At 36.0% G+C, this 18442-nt stretch overlaps 3 protein-coding genes across 5 annotated transcripts; 1 reads left to right on the top strand and 2 right to left on the bottom strand.

Annotated features, from left to right (window-relative positions):
- The first annotated feature begins 537 nt into the window (after nucleotides 1-537).
- Nucleotides 538-4306, top strand: LOC103503616 (transcription factor bHLH49-like). 3 transcript variants are annotated; one of them, XM_017043307.2, is made up of 10 exons: nucleotides 544-838; nucleotides 1258-2165; nucleotides 2258-2488; nucleotides 2586-2651; nucleotides 2727-2795; nucleotides 3005-3076; nucleotides 3167-3364; nucleotides 3611-3698; nucleotides 3805-3880; nucleotides 3980-4306. In XM_017043307.2, exons 2-9 carry the CDS (start codon nucleotides 1326-1328, stop codon nucleotides 3840-3842), a joined length of 1602 nt encoding a protein of 533 aa, XP_016898796.1. In that variant the 5' UTR covers nucleotides 544-838; nucleotides 1258-1325; the 3' UTR covers nucleotides 3843-3880; nucleotides 3980-4306. The 3 variants fall into 3 exon arrangements, with proteins under 3 accessions (XP_008466092.1, XP_016898796.1, XP_008466100.1); XM_008467870.3 differs by having other exon boundaries at nucleotides 538-838; nucleotides 3805-4306; XM_008467878.2 differs by having other exon boundaries at nucleotides 544-768; nucleotides 3805-4306.
- Nucleotides 4307-4362: 56 nt separating this feature from the next.
- Nucleotides 4363-11441, bottom strand: LOC103503630 (heat shock protein 90-5, chloroplastic). The gene is made up of 19 exons (XM_008467890.3): nucleotides 11023-11441; nucleotides 10719-10792; nucleotides 10354-10479; nucleotides 10171-10264; nucleotides 9886-9969; nucleotides 9614-9757; nucleotides 9004-9120; nucleotides 8609-8656; nucleotides 8460-8534; nucleotides 8230-8334; nucleotides 8010-8150; nucleotides 7562-7654; nucleotides 6907-6984; nucleotides 6570-6824; nucleotides 6032-6134; nucleotides 5731-5905; nucleotides 5311-5416; nucleotides 4884-4973; nucleotides 4363-4792 (listed from the first exon to the last, which is right to left on the bottom strand). The coding sequence occupies exons 1-19, from the start codon at nucleotides 11272-11274 to the stop codon at nucleotides 4601-4603; spliced, it is 2352 nt and encodes a 783-aa protein (XP_008466112.1). The 5' UTR covers nucleotides 11275-11441; the 3' UTR covers nucleotides 4363-4600.
- Nucleotides 11442-13274: 1833 nt separating this feature from the next.
- LOC103503636 (pentatricopeptide repeat-containing protein At3g14730-like) lies at nucleotides 13275-17666 on the bottom strand. Its single transcript, XM_008467905.3, has 2 exons — nucleotides 17405-17666; nucleotides 13275-16034 (listed from the first exon to the last, which is right to left on the bottom strand). Exon 2 carries the CDS (start codon nucleotides 15927-15929, stop codon nucleotides 14031-14033), a length of 1899 nt encoding a protein of 632 aa, XP_008466127.1. The 5' UTR covers nucleotides 15930-16034; nucleotides 17405-17666; the 3' UTR covers nucleotides 13275-14030.
- Between the last annotated feature and the right edge of the window lie 776 nt (nucleotides 17667-18442).

Below are 18442 nucleotides of genomic sequence, written 5' to 3' on the forward strand. Positions count from 1 at the left end.
ATTTAATGTTCATTGAAACTAAAAACATGAAAAAAAAAAAAGAAGTATCAAGTGTGAAAAGGAGTTGAGATTTTTGTATTGGGTTCTTGACCAAACAAACTCCTCCATTAAAGATCTTATATACAGCTCTCTTCTTTCAAGAATCCCATTAAAAAAATAGGAAGAAATCCCAAATGAGAGTTGGCAATGTCAGTTGCTAGCTCAAACACAGGAATAATTATAAGCTTAAAGTAATAGCAATGGCAGATTAATTATAAACAAAAAAAAGAAAGTATTAATTTATGTATGGTTTCAGTAAATAATTAGAGAGGGAAGGAAGTATTAAAGTTGATGATAAAGAATTGTGAATGAAGAAAAGGTTTAATTAGAGAAAAGGGGTTTGCTTTGCTTTGCCTTTTGCCTTTAATTATTATTATTATTATTTTTTTTTTATTTTTTTTTTGCAGTAGAAGTGGCGGTGGTTAATCATCAAAGGACACTCTTTTTCATGTAAGCGTGGGTATAAATTCAGCTTCCCTTTCCTCGACTCTTTCTTTTTCCCTTTCACTCTTTCTTCAAAATTCCAATTTACCCTCTTCTCTTTCTTTTTCACTTTTTGAGTTTTTTTCTTTTCTTTTCTTTTCTTTTTTTCATTCTCTCTCTTTCTTCTTTGTTGTTCTTCCTCTTTTTCTCTCTCTCAATTACAGGGTTCAGCTCTGCATTTTGTCTGAGTTCCTGTTTGTGGCAGTGTTTTTGCAGAGGCGACTGCCATCAGAGGGAAAAATGAAGGTGGGGACTCTAAATTCAAGCTCTAATTTCAACTAAAAGTTCGGGGAAAGTGGAAAGAATCTGGAAATGGGTATATCTTCTTATGTCATTTTTTTAACACTCTGCTTCGACCTGGTTTTCTTCTTTCTCTGACTAGGGTTTTCAAGTTACTGTACCTATTGAGTGATTTTTTTCCTGTTTTTAGTGCTGATTTTGAATTACCCTTCAATGGGTTTGTGCTTCTTTGCGTTTTTTAGTTCAATAGTTGAAATGGGTTGTCCTCTTTCGGATGGATTCTTTTGGGAACTGTTGCTAAAATTTGACTTGTTCTGATGGTGTGGCTATCGGTTATTTTGAAACCATTCTGAAATTGGGGCGGTTTCTGTGTATTTCAGTTTTGAAATGTGTTGTTGCCATTGTGGTGTTGTTTGTTTTCTCTTGTGTTGTAACTTGCCATTTTGGGCTCTGGGAATTGGATGATTTTGAAATCTACTTTGGCTTCCTGTGCAGATGCTTGTTTATCGTTGGAAAGAAATTGAGGGAAGGTGAGTGAGTGGAGATTTTCTTTCACTGATAGTATGAATGGGAAGGATGAATTTGAAGTTGAGAATAGGACGAGTGATCCTATGAGTATCTCCTCCGCCTGGCAATTTGCTGCTCCTAATCTTACTAATGAGTCAGTAGGATTTGATTCTACCGGGAATCCTTCTATTGTTAGCAATGGGGATCTAGGTGTTCCTTCTTGTCCTTCAACTTCAATGTCTAACTTATTTACTCCTGCGCTTTTGAACCATCATACTGAATCACAAAATTCCGGGTTCTGCGCCACTTTCAATGAACAAAACAGTATAGTTGCTTCTAATACGACTTTAGTTGATGGAGAGGGTCTGAGTACTTTGAGATCAAATGGTGATACTAGAACACTGGGTATGGATTGGAACCAACAAAATCCATGGATGAAAGGAGTTTTTTCAGGAAACGTTCCTGGAATATTTCCACCTAATTTGTCTCAACTTCCAGCTGATTCAGCATTCATCGAACGTGCAGCAAGGTTCTCCTGCTTCAATAACGGAGTTTTTGGGGCTCCACCTGCAGGTCCATTCGGCATTTCAGACTCTATAGGCATTCATTCTGGGGGTGGATTTGGAAGGCAAGAGGTTATTTCAAGAAATGGAGCCTCCAAAGATGTATCTTTGCCCATGGAGCTTGAGGCTAAAGAAAAGAGTCCTCCTAAGAATGAGAAAGACAGTGAAATGTCTCAAGACCGTGCTAAACAGGGTTGTGTGGGTGAGTCTGGCAATGATTCTGATGAAGCTGGGTTCAGCGGCGGTCAAGATGAGCAATGCACGATGGGAGGTACCATCACAGAACCATCTACAGAAGGGCTGTGCTTTAAGAAAAGGAAAAGGGGTGAGCAGGTAAACCATTGTAATGTCTTTTTTCTTGTGTGTGTGAAATTGAGGTGTGAGGTTATCTTTTATTTCTAAACTTTAATATTTGAATCGGTTAGAATGTGGGACTTGGACGAGTTAAAGAAGCTTCGCAACAAATCAATGAAACTGCAAAGAACGGAGCATTTATTCAGCAGAAGGGAGGCCAAAACCCAAGTTCTACTACTAGCAAGCCTGCTGGGAAGCAAGGAAAACAAGATTCTCAACCATCAGATGCTCCCAAAGAAGAATACATTCATGTTAGAGCTCGAAGAGGACAGGCAACAAACAGCCATAGTCTTGCTGAAAGGGTTAAGATCTACATTTCAATTTTTTTTTTCAAGTTGGGTAGAAACAAGTTTGTTATAGGGAAAGGGACTTTGTGTAAATAATGAACTGCCTTCACAGGTTAGAAGAGAAAAGATAAGTGAAAGAATGAGGCTCCTTCAGGACCTTGTGCCTGGGTGTAGTAAGGTTTGTGAGTCTAGTTCATGAACCATTCATTTCGTGCACTTGTCTCTATGTCCTGAAAGGCTACTGCCGTTGCAGGTCACCGGCAAAGCTGTAATGCTTGATGAAATCATTAACTATGTACAGTCACTGCAACGACAAGTTGAGGTAATGGAAAAAGAAACCAAACTTCCCTTTCAATGACCTAGAATTCCCAATAGGTTCTTTATGAAGCACTCAGCTCAGCATAAGTTTCTAACTCAATTAATGTATTCACCAATCTCATTTGGTCTATTTTGTAAATGATATCTAATTCCCACGACGCTCTGGACTTGCTTTAACATGTGTTAAATTATATCTTGACCTGTCTTATGCAGTTTTTGTCAATGAAACTTGCGACAGTTAATCCCAGGCTCGATTTTAACATCGAAGAGCTCCTCACAAAAGAGGTAAACCGACTACTGGAATCTAGTGATGTATGAAACATTTTCTACGTTTCCTATTTGGAGTTGTTATTAGTTCTCTCTTTCTGTGCACAGCTCATTCAATCCAAGGCTGGTCCATCCTTGTTTGGTTTTCCTCCTGATATGCCTGTTCCTTACCTCCCACAACATTCATCTCACCATGGACTTATTCCGCCTTGTCTTCCTACAATGGGGAGCTCTCCGGACCTGCTACGAAGAACAATTAATTCCCAGCTGACATCACTTGTTGGTGGATTCAAGGAGCCTGTTCAGGTTTTCTTCAAGCATCCCAAGCTAAATTACCTTGATTGTACTCCTATTCGATCTCTTTCAAAAATGCTCAAACCATATTTTGAGTTAGTTTTGGTTAAACGTGAAGTTTTTGTGTGCCTAATTCAGATCGACTAGCATATGAATTTTGGAACTCAGAAATTGATGTTGACATGAAAACTCTCCAATACGATAAATGCTTTTGTTCTTCCTGTTCTTGCTCTGATAACATACATATGGCTTTTGCAGCTGCCAAACCGATGGGAGAATGAACTCGACAATGTTGTACCAATGAACTTTGATGTCTCCGCACCCTCCAGTGGCCAAGATGTTGATGGTACTATTTATTCAAGTTCATCCATAACTCTTTTCCTTTAAAACAATTGACAAAACTAAATGTTGAAAGTTAATCCTTAAAAATTGGCTACATCTGACTTTCACAGGTTCTACTCCACAATGCAAAACCAGAGCAGAACTCTAACTTTGCTTTTGCCTTCACATGATTCAAAGTTGTATAGGGTAAGTTAGCATGTGCATCCTATAGGGAATAATGCAACTTTCATTTCTTCTAAGTCCTGACAGGCGGATTTCGCCAACGACCTTGTAAACATGAAAAAGGATGAGAAGTCAGACTGAAGTCTTGGCATGGAGATATATGTAGGGATGAGAACCTAGAACGGTTAACACATTTTCCTGTGTTTCAATGCAAGTATTGAGAATAATACAGAGGCAAAGACTTGTTGCACAAAACAGACAACATTGTAATGGATCAGAAAATAGGCTGCTAGCTTCAACAAGATTATGAAAGAAATCAGATTATTTATATTTTGAGAATGAGATATCATCTAAACTGTGCCCTTGTTTTGCACTTCTCCCCATTAAAATTTAAGATCTAGCACTTTGTATGTGAACTCTAGTCTTCTAATATATATGTTGGTTTCTTCATTCTTGTCTCTACCCAATTCGAACGGACTTTACAAGATACGTTGAGGCTGAAGCAATTGAAACCGTAAGATTATAATTGCACTATAATTAAGAATTGTGGATCTTTTGCATTTTTATTCCCACTGCCTAGGGACTGAATCATCAAAATCTAGTCTAATCATACATTCCAACATATCTATCAATTATAACTTTTCCCAGTAAAATGAATCCCCCAACTGCTCTCCATACACCACATTTCCCTCTTCCACCGGATTGTCAAAAAGCTTATAAAATCTAGCCAACGTTCACTTAATCCTAATCCTGCCATGGATCGTCCTCCGCCCTCACTTCCGAGGGCTCAATTACTTGCACTTCTGGTGCTTCAGCGCTGTCAGATTCAGCAGCATCTTCAGCATCAGCAGCATCTTCCAATCTACCCCATCTACCTCCTAGAGCCATCGCCATCATCTCGTATATTTTGTTACCTAACTCAGCTGGGCTATCGGGCTGCATTTGGATAAGCAATGAGAAAACAGTAAGACATCAATCATATTCATCAAGTCTTGAAAACAATCGATCTAATTGTATTTTCCCTTACAGAGAATCCACTGGATATCAATGCTGTCTCGTATAGAAGATCAATGGCTCTCCTAGCGTCCCTGCTATCTGGTGAACTTTTGCAAGCGGCCTATAAAGCAACACTATGAGTCAATACACTTCTAACGGTACAGAAAATATCATTCTAGTTTTTAACGGTAATAAAATCCACACTCAAGCCACCTAATCCATCAGTAAATGAGTAGGAGCATCACATAACACAAGCAAGCAGTCAATTTCCAGATATTGCAACATATTCGGTTTGTGTAGCAAACTTCGAAAAAAAATTGGCTTGATTTTAGGGAGAGCAAAAAAACATATAAACCCGATATCATATCCTAACTAATTGAAAAGAATGAAGATCCACTAGCTTAGACTAACAAATGTCTATGTCCACTCAATATATCAAGATCATTTAGAAGTCTTACATTTAGATCCATGATGATTGGATGGTCGGGATTAATCTCCAAAATCCTCCTTCCTCTCATGAACTCCAAACTTGAAGTATCTCCAAGGGCCTGTGCCTTCATCAACCTGAAGCGAGAAGGAAAATTTCAATAAACATTGTCACAAGTGCAATCCACAAATTTTGTTTCAAGTAAAAGATTAAGGCGTTCAAATGGTTGGAGAATGTTTAAAGATACAATTTGTAGGAGTTTATGGGCTTGTTTAATTATATGATCAAATAGTTAAAAGCTAAATCTGAAAGACTATTGGTGTACAATGACTGTTCATTACAATGTCACCAGGAAAGGAAGAAGCCAAATTGGAATAAGGGTATTCTTGATATTTTCATCTGTAAGAAGGAAACTCATCCATCCACATCTAGATTATATATAAAAACTAACCTTTCCATATTTGCAGACCATCCAAACTTGCCAGAAACTAGGACACATGGAGAAGAGCTTAAGCGCTTTGAGATTTGAACTTTTGCGACCTTGTCACCTAGTTGTTGCTTAATCCAGTCACAAAGGACTTGGAAATCTTGCTTAGTTTCTCTTTCTTGAACTTCATCCTCATCGCCTGGTACAAGAACCCAATTATTAGTAAATCTCAGAAGAAAAACTCCTGCTTTTTCACTGGAATAAAATAAAATCCTCTACTGGTCAGCTAATTTCAAAACCAAATACTAGGGAAAAAAGAACAAACCCAGCTCTAAATCTTCCTTGCTGATATCAACAAATTTTTTCTCTTTGTATGTCTGTAAGTTCTGGATAGCAACTTCATCGATAGGTTCAATCAAGTAAAGGACCTAACAAAACAAAAACAACCCAACATTAAATTTAGAATATGGTTGGTCAAAGACAAACAACATTCACTATCGATGCATTCCATTTAACCATGGAGACCAAGAAAGGATGTTGGACAAGATAACACCCCAACTCAGCCCAGCACAGTTATGCAAGGACAGCGCCCAACCACATTCATTAAAACTGTACAACGGCAGAAAGTGTTCATCTTTCTCACTATGTTACAAAATTTTATTTCTTCCATCCAATTCATCCACTATGAGCTCTAGAAGCATTCTCTTTAACTCAAACTTAGAATTAGTTATTTCTTCTATGAGAAAGTTAATCAATGTAGAAAATAGTTGGCACAATTGCATCACTGAGAATTACCTAATATACCTAATACCGTTGCTTTGTGAGAGTTTCACAGCATAAAAGCAGTTCAGCAAAAAGTTTACCTCAATATCTTTTTGAAGCAACTTCTCCAAGAATGGAGCACTCTTAGCACTCTTTAAGCTGTCAGTTGCTAGGTAGTAAATTGCTTTCTGATTCTCTCCCATGTTCTCTACATAGTCATCCAAGCTCTTCAGCTCCTCTTCACTTTTGGAGGTGTAAAACCGCAATAATGGTGTGATACGCTTGTGATTTCCAGTATCCTCAATGCATCCCAATTTTAAGAACCGGCCAAAATTCTCCCAGAATTTCTTGTAATCCTGAAGTTGAAATTTTCTTTTTCCAGATTATACAGTACAAAAATATTTAACATAAACCAGATTTGGCTTTAAAGCTACAAACCTCTTTATTTTCACTTTCAGAGAGGTCTTGAATCATGTCAAATGTTTTTCTGACAAGTCTCTTCCTCATAATTCTCACCTGGAAAATGTGTTATAGGAGCAGAATCATCAACCGTATCAAATAATTGGTAACAAGTTGCCCGTAAAATTGATCAGCTATCAAAATGAAAGCAAAATCACTCAGTTGATTGATAATGTTTTAAAACCCAAAGTTTAATGAGTTCGATTCCTAGGGCCAACTATTAAGAACATTAATATCTTACAAATTTTCTCAATGCCATTATTATAGAATGAAGGACGAATGTTATGCCACATTTGTAGGACCCACTAGCTAAATAAGGAAGGCCACATCGCTAGTGTAGATAAGTGAGTTTGTGAGAATTTGCAAGCGCATGCACATACATCATATCCTGTTCCTCTCTTGCATATCATGGATCTTCCATGGCTTATTACAACAAATTATATATTATGTTTATACCTATGGAACAGCATTGAAACGTAAAACAAAAATGTTGAAACAGATGGATCTTGGGGTTTCAGGCTTCTAGGAATGAATAGAAAACCAGAGAGGATTTAAGAGAATATATCATTGGCTTATTACAACATCTTTGTCAGCCTTTCACAAGAAACTAACATTTATGTTCAGAAAAACTTACAATTCGGCTCTCTTGGAGAATTTCTCGAGAAACATTTAAAGGGAGGTCATCAGAATCAACCACACCTTTCACAAAGCTCAAATATCGAGGAAACTGCAAAGAATATGTAAGATTTAGTTCCACCGTTCAAAGAAACTCAAGTTAAGATATAATTGTAATGCATGAGAAATTCGCATTAACTTTTTGGTTAACCATATTATTGTAATGCATGAGAAATTCGCATTGACTTTTTAATTAGCCAAACACCTGACAAAAAAACAAGTGCTTTCCAGGTAGATTGTAGAAAAGAGCCAAAAGTTTAGTTGCTCTGTAAAATTATTTTATAAGTTAATGGATTCAATATGGATTAAAATGGAGAAGTTGAAATCCAAAATATTAAGGGTTAGAATTGTCTCAAAATCAGATGAGTCCGACACAAACACCTCATATGTATGATAAATATACTCACCAGCTCACCATCAAAATCATCAGAGATGAAGATACGCTTAACATACAAGCGAATATTCTTTGTTTTAGGATTCACAACATCCTCATTATTCAAAGGTCCCATTCCAGGAATATAAAGAACGCTCCTGAATTCCACTTCACCCTGCAGTGGTAGAAATGAAATTAGTACTCCTTCAACAAAGTATAATACAATATTAATTACACCAAAGAACTGACTATACCTCCGTGGTGAAGTGAGTATACGCAAGTGGCTCTAAAAACTCATTAAATGCCTTCTTATAGAATTCATTGTACTCATCCCTCTCAACTTCTTTTGGGCTCCGCATCTGCACAAGCAAATCAACAGAATAAGGGATTAAAAAGATGCATGGTTGCAACAAAATATTTAACAATTATAGAAACAATAATCATTTCTTTAGAACCATCTAACGCAGATATCTCTTTAACTAACCCAGATTGGTTTTGTTTCATTAGCCAATTCCCAGTCCCAATACTTCTCAGTTTTTGTCTTCTTTTTCTTCTCACCCTGAAAAACAAGAAACCAATTAAGTACTTTGATCTCGGAGAATAGGGCAAATCTCCAGACTAAGATTTCGTTACCTCTGGTTTTGGTTCTTCGCCTTCTTTTGGTTCTTCTTCTTCTTCCACCTGGCCCAGAGCTCCATTCAGTATAAATTGTAATAGATATCATGATAATTAAAAATGATACACGAGCTAGTTCATCCTAAATGATAATCGCATCAAGAAAGTGTGAACTACAAAAAACTCAAAGAATGCCTCAAGAGTAGAATAAATAACCGAAATTAGAGAATTATAAAATCAGTTTGGATAAAACTCTTGAGGAAGTAGAAATCTGAAAGGATAAACTCATCTAATAAGAAAAACACAACACCCAATCAATTTTGCTTGCATGTCCACAATCGGAGTATGATATACCCAAAGCCTTTTACATGGACTGTTCATACAAAACAAGTGTAAATGCATAGCATTCATACCTCAACAGTTCTTGATTTCTCTTGCCATGTGTAGATGGGGAAGGAAACGAACTGTGAATAATTCTTGACCAAACCTTGTATTCTAGTTGGATCAGAGAATTCATACTTGTCATCTTCCTGCAAAATGAGAATAAGAGTATAAAATGATTGAATAGCATCAGAGATGGTTATTTAAAGGCATCGCGCATCAGTCATCACCTAACAATGTGAACCATGAATGCCTAATCAACTGTCTATACAATAGTTTTAAAAAAAATTTAAAAAAAAACATTAATCACTTATTAGAAAAAAAAAAAAACAAACAAAAACACTGTTACTTTTCCTCCTTAACATGGTTTCTTTTTATTTTTTTAAAGAAACAATTTCGTTAATTCAATGAATTGATCCAAAAGATACAAAAAGGGATCCCATTTATAACGGGAATACAAAAGATTTTATGCAACTTGTAACAAAAGAATTATAGCAATCTTGCAGCAATTAGCATATTCATCTAAATAGAGTTGTTCTACCAATCACTCCTAAAAGTTCAGAGTTTCTTAGCAGTTCCAAAAAAACCATGATAAGACTTCCAAAATGTGGTGTGATAGAAGAGATAAACAAGATTGCATACCCTTAAGTAGAGGGTGATCTGTGTTCCCCGCTGTAGAAGTTTTTCAGGATCAGTTTCTTCCCTAATAACATACGAACTACTGTCAGCTTCTGCTTCCCAGACATATTGTTTGTCTGATTTTGGGCTCTTAGTGGACACAGCAACCTGTTTTGCAAACGATCAAATAATTGCAGAAGATAGGCATAATGAGACAATTTGCAGGAAAAAAAATTAGAATCAAGCTTGTTTCAGTTAGGAATTAGTTATTTTGTTGATGCAAAATGTAACTCTACCTTTTCAGCAACAAGGAAGGCTGAATAGAACCCAACACCAAATTGACCAATCAAGCTGTTATCTGCTCCAGCATCCTTATTTTCCTGAAAGAATTGTTATGTTTCAACATTTAACTTCACCTTCATTGACCATAGAAACTCCAAAGGAACTTAAGATGTGCAAAATATCATAATGAAATGAGTATGAATGGAAGAGGAAGGGGAATTGAGCATAGAAATCCCAAAGGAACTTGAGATGTGCAAAATATCATAATGAAATACGTATAAATGGAGGGCGGAGAAAACCTTCAGGGCTTTCAAGAATCTTGAAGTCCCACTCTGAGCAATAGTTCCAAGACAGTCAATGAGCTCCTCTTTAGTCATTCCAATACCAGTATCCCTAAAAAGACAAAAACCCAATTTTAATACAACTAAATTCAGTCAGCAACGAAATGTAAAACTGTGAAAGATCTAAGAAAATTTTCATACGTTATGGTGATAGTACCACTGTCTGCATCAGGTTTAATACGTATTTCAAGGTCCCCAGCATCTCCAAGTAGGGAGGGCTCCGTTACGCTCAAGAATCTTAGCTTGTCTAAAGCGTCACTCGCATTACTAGAGAATGATTTAAAAAAAAAATTAATATAAAGATTAAAAAATAAATTAAATCGCATTCATGGAAATCCACTCCAATGCATGGACATTTTCTCGCTTCCTTAAAGATAATCCTATATAAATTTTAAAGTAAAAAAGAAATTACGGGATAAAACCAGAAGGTCGGAAGACCCTTCTTTTTCGCCACAGAGAAAGAAATGAATTAAATTTCAGAATCGGTGCATATTGAAATTCATTACCTCACTAGCTCTCGAAGAAACACCTCCTTGTGGCTATAAAGGCTGTGAACAATCAAATCCAGAAGACGACTAACCTGCAATCATTTAATACGTTCACATTATCAGTACACGAAAACCCATGACTAAACATACCATAAGCTTGATAATGCCACCACAAAAACCAGACACATATTAGGAAATTGATGCTTTAAGCACCAAATCAAGAAACTCAAACCCCATAAAAAAATTCCAATCTTTTAACACCATTTCCCAAGTCCTCTCCATTTTTCGTCGACCCAGACTCATAATTAATTCAAAGACCCACCTCGGCTTGGTACTCAAACTTTTCACCAGGAGACTCAGCAGCTTCTTTCTCAGCAACAGCCGCCTCACACCTAACAGCAATCCGATTACTCTTCTTCTCAATCTTCCACTTCAACCCAGCACAAGAAACGCCCTTTCTAAAGCCATTTCGAGGCAGAAAAGCAGTTGTCAAGCTCAAGCGAGTACCACCGTTTGATAGAGGGAGTGAAGAAAGAGCAAGAGTGGATAAAGTTCTGGCGAGAGCTGGAGCCATGAAGAGGTGTGAAGAAGATAAGAGGAACGGAGAAGGCGAATTCCAGTAAACCCTTGTGGAGTGTTGGGGTAAGGGTTTATGGAGATGGAGTAGAGGGTTCTAGAAAGGGCGCAAGAATTTGGGGGTTTTGGAGGTATGTGCTTCAAGAATGAATGGCTTATATTCTTCCATTTCACCAAAATTGAACATAATGATAATGTTTTATCTTTTATTACATAAATAAAATTTGCAAATTAATTGCTTTTCTTTTTCTTGGAAGTAACGGTTACTTCTCGACTAAAAAAGTTACTATTTTCTTTTTAATTGGTTAGAATTTCAATTTCATACACAAAACGGGGTTAAATTATAAAATAATATTCCTAAAGTGTGGAATTAGTTTTTAAGTAAGATTTTTTGATGTTTAGTTTGGTTAATTTTATTTACTAGAGGTAGACTCGAGATTTCAACCTTACGAACTAGATACTAAATTACTACAGAAGTAGAATTACAAGCACTAATAGTTTTTATGTAAGAAAGTTTAGAGCTTTTCATGTCTTGATTAGTTTGGATATAAACTAAGATTTATGTGTTGTTCAAAATTGGTTGGGGATCTCTTCTATGGAAAATCACGTGGAATGTTCTCATCGGCAGATTTAAAGCCCTTCAATTTTATGTTCTTCTTGGAACCTCTTTCCTTAAATTACGTGGTGTGTTGTGTCATTTTTCAATCGAATGCTTCTCTTTGCTTTTTTTTTTTGAAATTTAGTGTCCTTAACCACATTTTAAAAAAAGTAGTAGTCGAATATTCGTCTTAAAAAAGTTTGATAATCAATCGAGTCTTTCAACCTAATGATATATTTGCATCACAACCACAAAAGTGGTAGCTAGTGATAGCACTCAAAATATGATATCTAATTCCCCTTAATTTGAATTTGTTCTTATATTTTATGTGTTTATTTAATTATTTTATAGGTTTGAAATCGTACATTGCGAAGAAAATGGAGATAAAATAGAACCAATTCAAAGCCCAACGAATTATGAAACTGCCACTAAAAGGAGCACAATATTTGTTTTTTCTTAATAGTGTTGTAGTGTTGTCACGTAGCGTTGTGGCGCCATCATGCGAACACAAATCTGTAGCTTTGGTTTTTAAATCGTATTTTTTGGATTATTTTGATAGTATAATTGATATTTCTTATCTATGGGTTTCATTCTTGATTTATTGATTACTATGAAATTACATTTTCTTGTTATTGATTGACAATCAATACTTGTTGTGCAATTTCATGCTTTAGATTAATGTATAATAGGCAAGAAATAATTATATGTTAGTCATTTGTGGTTGACAACATAAAGCATTGTCTTATTGACATAGAGAAAACCGTATTAAATTTCTAATTAGGTTCTTTCTATTAGAAACTTGTCCTAGCATAATTCCTAAGAAGTAATACGGTTAGTTAACTTGATCATCTAATTATATTGGCTATGTTGATATTTAGGACAATTGGTTAGCTTTTCTAATCAATTGGGCTAAGCATAGATAAGAAATTAAAAATTATACATTGAATATCAATGAGTAAAATTGCATTAGACGATTCCATTCTGATTGATTGTATTTCTATCTTATTTTTCTAGCACTTTTCTAATCGCATCTTTTTTAAGTTTATTAAGTTAGTTTAAGGTTAAAATAATCTAATTTTGAGGTGCAATATGATATGAAAATGACTATTCTAAGATAAAAGTTGATACAATTCAACAAAATTTAAAAGTAAAAATTATTTTCTTTCCCTTTCTTGTTTTCTCTATGTTTTACTACAGAAATCATCAACAAACATGCTCCATCCATCGTTGAAATTTCATGAATTTGAAGCTTTTTCTAGTCTTTTTTAATTGTCACACAACTTCAAGAAATGTTAAGAGAGATTTTCTTATTCACTTTAATATTTGAATTTGCAGTATGATTCACCAAAAAGGATGGATGAACCATACAAATGCAACCAACACACACGAGAAACAGTAAATTGAATTTTAATAGAAAACAGGTATTCTATTGATGGTACGAAATGTTCCAAAATATACCACAGATCCCAATCATCCCATCAAAGAGACCACATAAAAGCTCTCTAAGTTCAAGATCATGAGACTATTAAGTGGTAAAGGTGAACATAACCAACAAAATAATAATTTTAAGAATAGAATTCATGAAAAAAGTTGTGGATGCGTTTCTGAAGATGTGGTTGCCCTTCCCATCCATATCAGTCAAACGTTATAAAACACGCACAAAACACCAATCTACCGAAAGTTTCAAATAGGTCTAAGGTCTTCATATCACTTGGGAGAGTCATTGACCATTTGAAAGCCTTTAGGATGGCGCATAGATACACCATTTGGCCATCGTCTTGAATCGACTCATGCCCATGGGCTAAGAGCCTCTTTGGAGTGACTTTTCAAGTACAGTTTCTGGCCACATAGAGAAATCTTTTATCTTCTTTAGGAATCTATCCTTCCAAATGCTTTTGTAGAGGGAATGTAACAACCGGCAAATTGAGATTCACAAACTTGTAACAGAGAGACCAAACCTTAAAAGTGGCTAACGGATTCAAAGGCCACAGGCAATCATTCTTCCATGCTGCAGGAGTCTTCTGTAAGCGTGTTCAAAGAATTCATTCTTCAATAACCTCCTCAATTAACCGTAAATTCATCAATGTGTTTTTTCACTCTTTGTTCCTAAATGGTAAAAAGGAAAAGGTCAATGCAATTGCAAATACTACCATGTCTTAAAACGAATGCATAACTTCATCGTGAAAGTACTGAAAGCCACAAAGGCAATTAATCAATGCATTTAGTTCATGATGTGTCCTGTCTCCCATGCTAAAAACATACAGCCCATTCTTCAGTTCAATCCAGCTACAACCTGGTGTCTTCTTAACATTTTGTTCCTTCATTGTTCTTCTAACTTCCAATGCCTCTTCATATCGACCTACGACTCCGTACAAACTAGACATCAATATATAACTACCACTACCACAATTCTTAGGTTCAAGTTGCCTTATCTTTTCTCCAACAACATTTCCCAACTCTGCATTACCATGAAGTCGGCATGCTCCCAATAATGCCATCCACAAAATGAGGTTGTCTTGAAGAGGTATTCTTTGAGCCAGGTCATAAGCTTCGCCTAATTGTCCAGCTCGACCGAGCATGTCGATTATACATGTATAATGCTCAATAGTTGGAATCACGCCAAATTCCAGTTCCATTCGAGTTAAGAATGAGCGCCCTTGATGTACAAAGCCTGCATGGCTACAAGCAGATAAAACTCCAACAAATGTGACAACATTTGGTTTAATTTGGGCCTCACACATTCGATGAAACATATCCAAGGCCTCTGTACCATATCCATGCATTGCATAACCCATAATCATGATGTTCCAAGACGCCACATCCTTATTCCTCATTAGATCAAATATTATGCCAGCATTTTTCATGCATCCGCACTTCGCATACATGTCCATAACAGCATTGTTTAATAATACATCATCACTGTTTTCATTTTTTCCCAATCCATTAACAATCATGTATCCATGAATTTCTCTACCATGCATGAGGGCAGCCAAGTGAGAACAAGCTGGAAGTACAACAGTGATAGTAATCACATCAGGTAGAACCCTAGAAGCTAACATCTTGCCAAAAAGTCTTAAGGTACCATCATGATCACCACATTGCTCATGAGCAGATATTATGGAATTCCATGAAAATAAATCCTTCTCATTTATCATCTCAAAAATCAGTAAAGCATCTTTATTATGCTTGCACTTTCCGTACATATCAATTAGTGCATTTGAAACCGCAACACATGAACTATAACCCATTTTTGTTACAATACCATGAATAGCTCTCCCATTGTTAATATCTCCCATCGAAGTAAAAACAGACAAAATGCTAGTCGTTGTAAATCTACTAAGTGAAATCCCTTCTTCACCCATTTTCTTAAAAACCGCTACTGCTTTGTTGAGGTGACCAATTTTGATGTAACCATTGATCATTGCATTCCAAAGCACAACATCTCTCTCGGGTAACTCTTCAAAAACTTTCTCAGCGTCCTCCATTCCGTCAACCTTCAAGTAAGTATTGACAAGAGCACTACCAACAAACACATTCAACTCCAATCCCATTTTAAATAAACAACCATGAATCTTCCTAATCTCCATGAACTCACAACAAGCTCTAACTACACATGGAAAAGTGAACTTATCAGGCATTACACCCACTGACCTCATTCTTTTATAAAACTGAAATCCATCTGCTGCAAGCCCATTCGCAACAAATCCAGCAATTATTGCATTGTATGCAAACACATTACGCTCACGATATGGATCATGGAAAACTAGAACAGCCTCTTCCATTTGATTGCATTTAGAGTACATGTTAATCAAGCTAGTAATGGATGAAGGCAAATGAATAAATCCAGAAGTGACCATTAAGGAATGTAGCTGTTTCCCTTTGGTGAGATTCTTGTGGTTGGCATATGATTGGAGAAAAAGATTGCACGTGGCTACATCATAGTGTATTTGAAAAACTAGAAGTCTGGAGGGTAAATGAAAAAATGGGTAAGAGAATAAATGGTGCTTCTTACCGATGATTTTTGAGATGATGGTCTTTTTGCTCATTTGATTCATATAAGCCGGTGTAAGAAAATTTGGAAAAGTTGTTATGAATAAAGATCATCTATCAACGATGTCATGAAAAATCCACCGTGCAATTCTTAAATTGGGCATAGTAACCTACAATCACACCATACCAGAAATGTTTAGATATGAACATGCACACAGAAATATACATATGTGAATACATGTTGAAAAAAGAAAGAACTGCAACGGCATCAAACAAGAATAACGGGAGCAAAATTTTTAAAAAACTGAGAACACTTTTCACTATAGATAGACCTTTATTATTTGAAATCTGAAAGCACTGGAAATACAGAGCTCACCAAATTCAAACATGAATAACAGGGTAAACATTCAAATAAACAAGAAAGATAGAGCAAATCAAGTCAGCAAAATGTTGGGAAAAACCAGCAGGCAGCAAGCCATCCTTTTCTTTTCTCTTCTTCTCTTGTAGTAACAGTAGCCTTTAATAACAGTAAAGAAAGCTTACACAAGAGGGGTGACAAGACATTGGTGATGGGTAAGTTTCCAAGCGGTACAAATTAAAAGGAATATACACAAAAATGGCTCTAATGTATGGTTAGTTTCAATTTACCCTTAAACCCTTGATGGGTAACACCAAATTCATGCCAATGAGATGCAAACATTTTTTCTTTCCATTTCTGTCCGCAGAGAATTCCAATCCCAAGTCCAAAGGAAAACGAAAACCAAAGTTTTATTTGGGTTCTACAAATGGATGCCGAATGAAACAAGGGTGGTTGTGTGTGTTGTTGCACTTCGATCTTGATTAATATACAACTGAGTCGCAGAACACGCTCTCTTTAAGACGTTTTGCAACTCTGCTCTCTGAATTGTGCAAGTAGATTGTCGTCCCAGGATAAAACAACTTCCGGTGAAAATTAACTGGAATCAAAATGAAAGGCACACTCAAAGCTCGGGAACTATTATTTTATCTCTCCTTTCCTCGCCACGCCCTGCGGCGGCACATGGAGACGTAGGCATATATTCATTTGCCTATCTCCTCCCTCTTTCCAAAACTTGGGTGTCCTAAGGGCCCAAACTCATTGGCCAACCAATAGGTATACAAAGAACCTCCACATTCTAAATAAATTTATCAACGTGAAATGCTTCCGAGAATAAAATAATATTTTTTTTTCTTTTTACAAATTTTTCATCCAATAGTGTGTTCCATTTCCAGTGAAACCAAAACAATTGAATACGAATCATGAGCATAAAACAACAGGAAAACTCAGTTATACTCACCTCTTCTGAACTTATATATACCAGAAAGAAAAAGGAGAAAAATCAAATCAGCATCACTCAATGAAATAAGAACATATAAAAGATGAAAAACACAATGAGGAGAGACCAGAAATGAGAGAAGTCTCAGTGAAACAGCGGAAATTGCAAAACTAAATGCAAATAAGGTTAAAAATGAACTGAAACTTAGATGGGGAACTGGAAGAAGTGAGAAAGCGAAGCCTCACCGCCGCCGCTACTGATAGGCGGATCCAAAATAAATTGTGGGTACATGGTAAATAGCCGCTCGGGCCCTTTTGGAGATCCTCTCGTTCCTCGGGCACCTTCACTCTCGCAGCATCCATCATCCATCGGGCTTGTTTGATTGGAAATCTTAAAACATAAATGTGAAAGACAAATGTTTCATCGGTCCTTCGCTAGCAAGGCCACGTTTGTTTACTGCTAACACATACGACTCACCTCCAAATCGAACTGCGTACAAAATTTACTTCTTACCTATTAATGAAATTTTATTAGATTAAACCAATATTTATTAGGAATCGGTAAACGGCCTAAATTCAATAATTGAATTATAATTTAAATAATTGTTTAAAATAAATTTAAACTATATTTATAAATCATTTATTATCGGAGTAATAGAAATAATAAACATGGATAGCTGTGGCTAGTTTACACAATGATAGAAAGAATAACTCCATTATATTTGTTAATATTTTGAGAGTTATCGTTTAAAACAACTTTTCTAATTATAACAATCAAATCCAAAGTATTTGCCAATATAACATATCGCAAAAGATTTTGTAGATATGATAAATTTATTATATTGGTGACAAATTATATCATTGGTAGGAAACCTATTGACAATAGACCATATCACTTGTAGTAGTTATCATTGGTAGAGTGACTGAAAGATTTCACTATATACTATAGCAAAGAATAAACAAAATAATTAAGGTAAAATAGTTGCAACAAACACAAACATAATGACAATTGTCAAAGTAACAGAGAAGGCCTATAGAGAATTCTTTCATTTGTGAGAGAATCTGATGACCAAAAACCCCTCAACTAAGGTAGAGAGGGACAACAATTTCTTAGATTCAGTAGAAAATGCAGCTAGTCTTCCTTCTCCAACAACGGGGCTAATGTCGACTCTAATCTTTTCTTTGCTTCTCTCGAGCCGAATGTGGGATTGATCTCTTCTATTTTATGGGTGTGGCTAATTCGGCCATTTAACAAAGAAAGATATACTCCCTTGTTTTAATAGA

The sequence above is a fragment of the Cucumis melo genome, chromosome 9, assembly GCF_025177605.1.
Source record: "Cucumis melo cultivar AY chromosome 9, USDA_Cmelo_AY_1.0, whole genome shotgun sequence".
In the NCBI taxonomy this organism is placed as follows: domain Eukaryota; kingdom Viridiplantae; phylum Streptophyta; class Magnoliopsida; order Cucurbitales; family Cucurbitaceae; genus Cucumis; species Cucumis melo.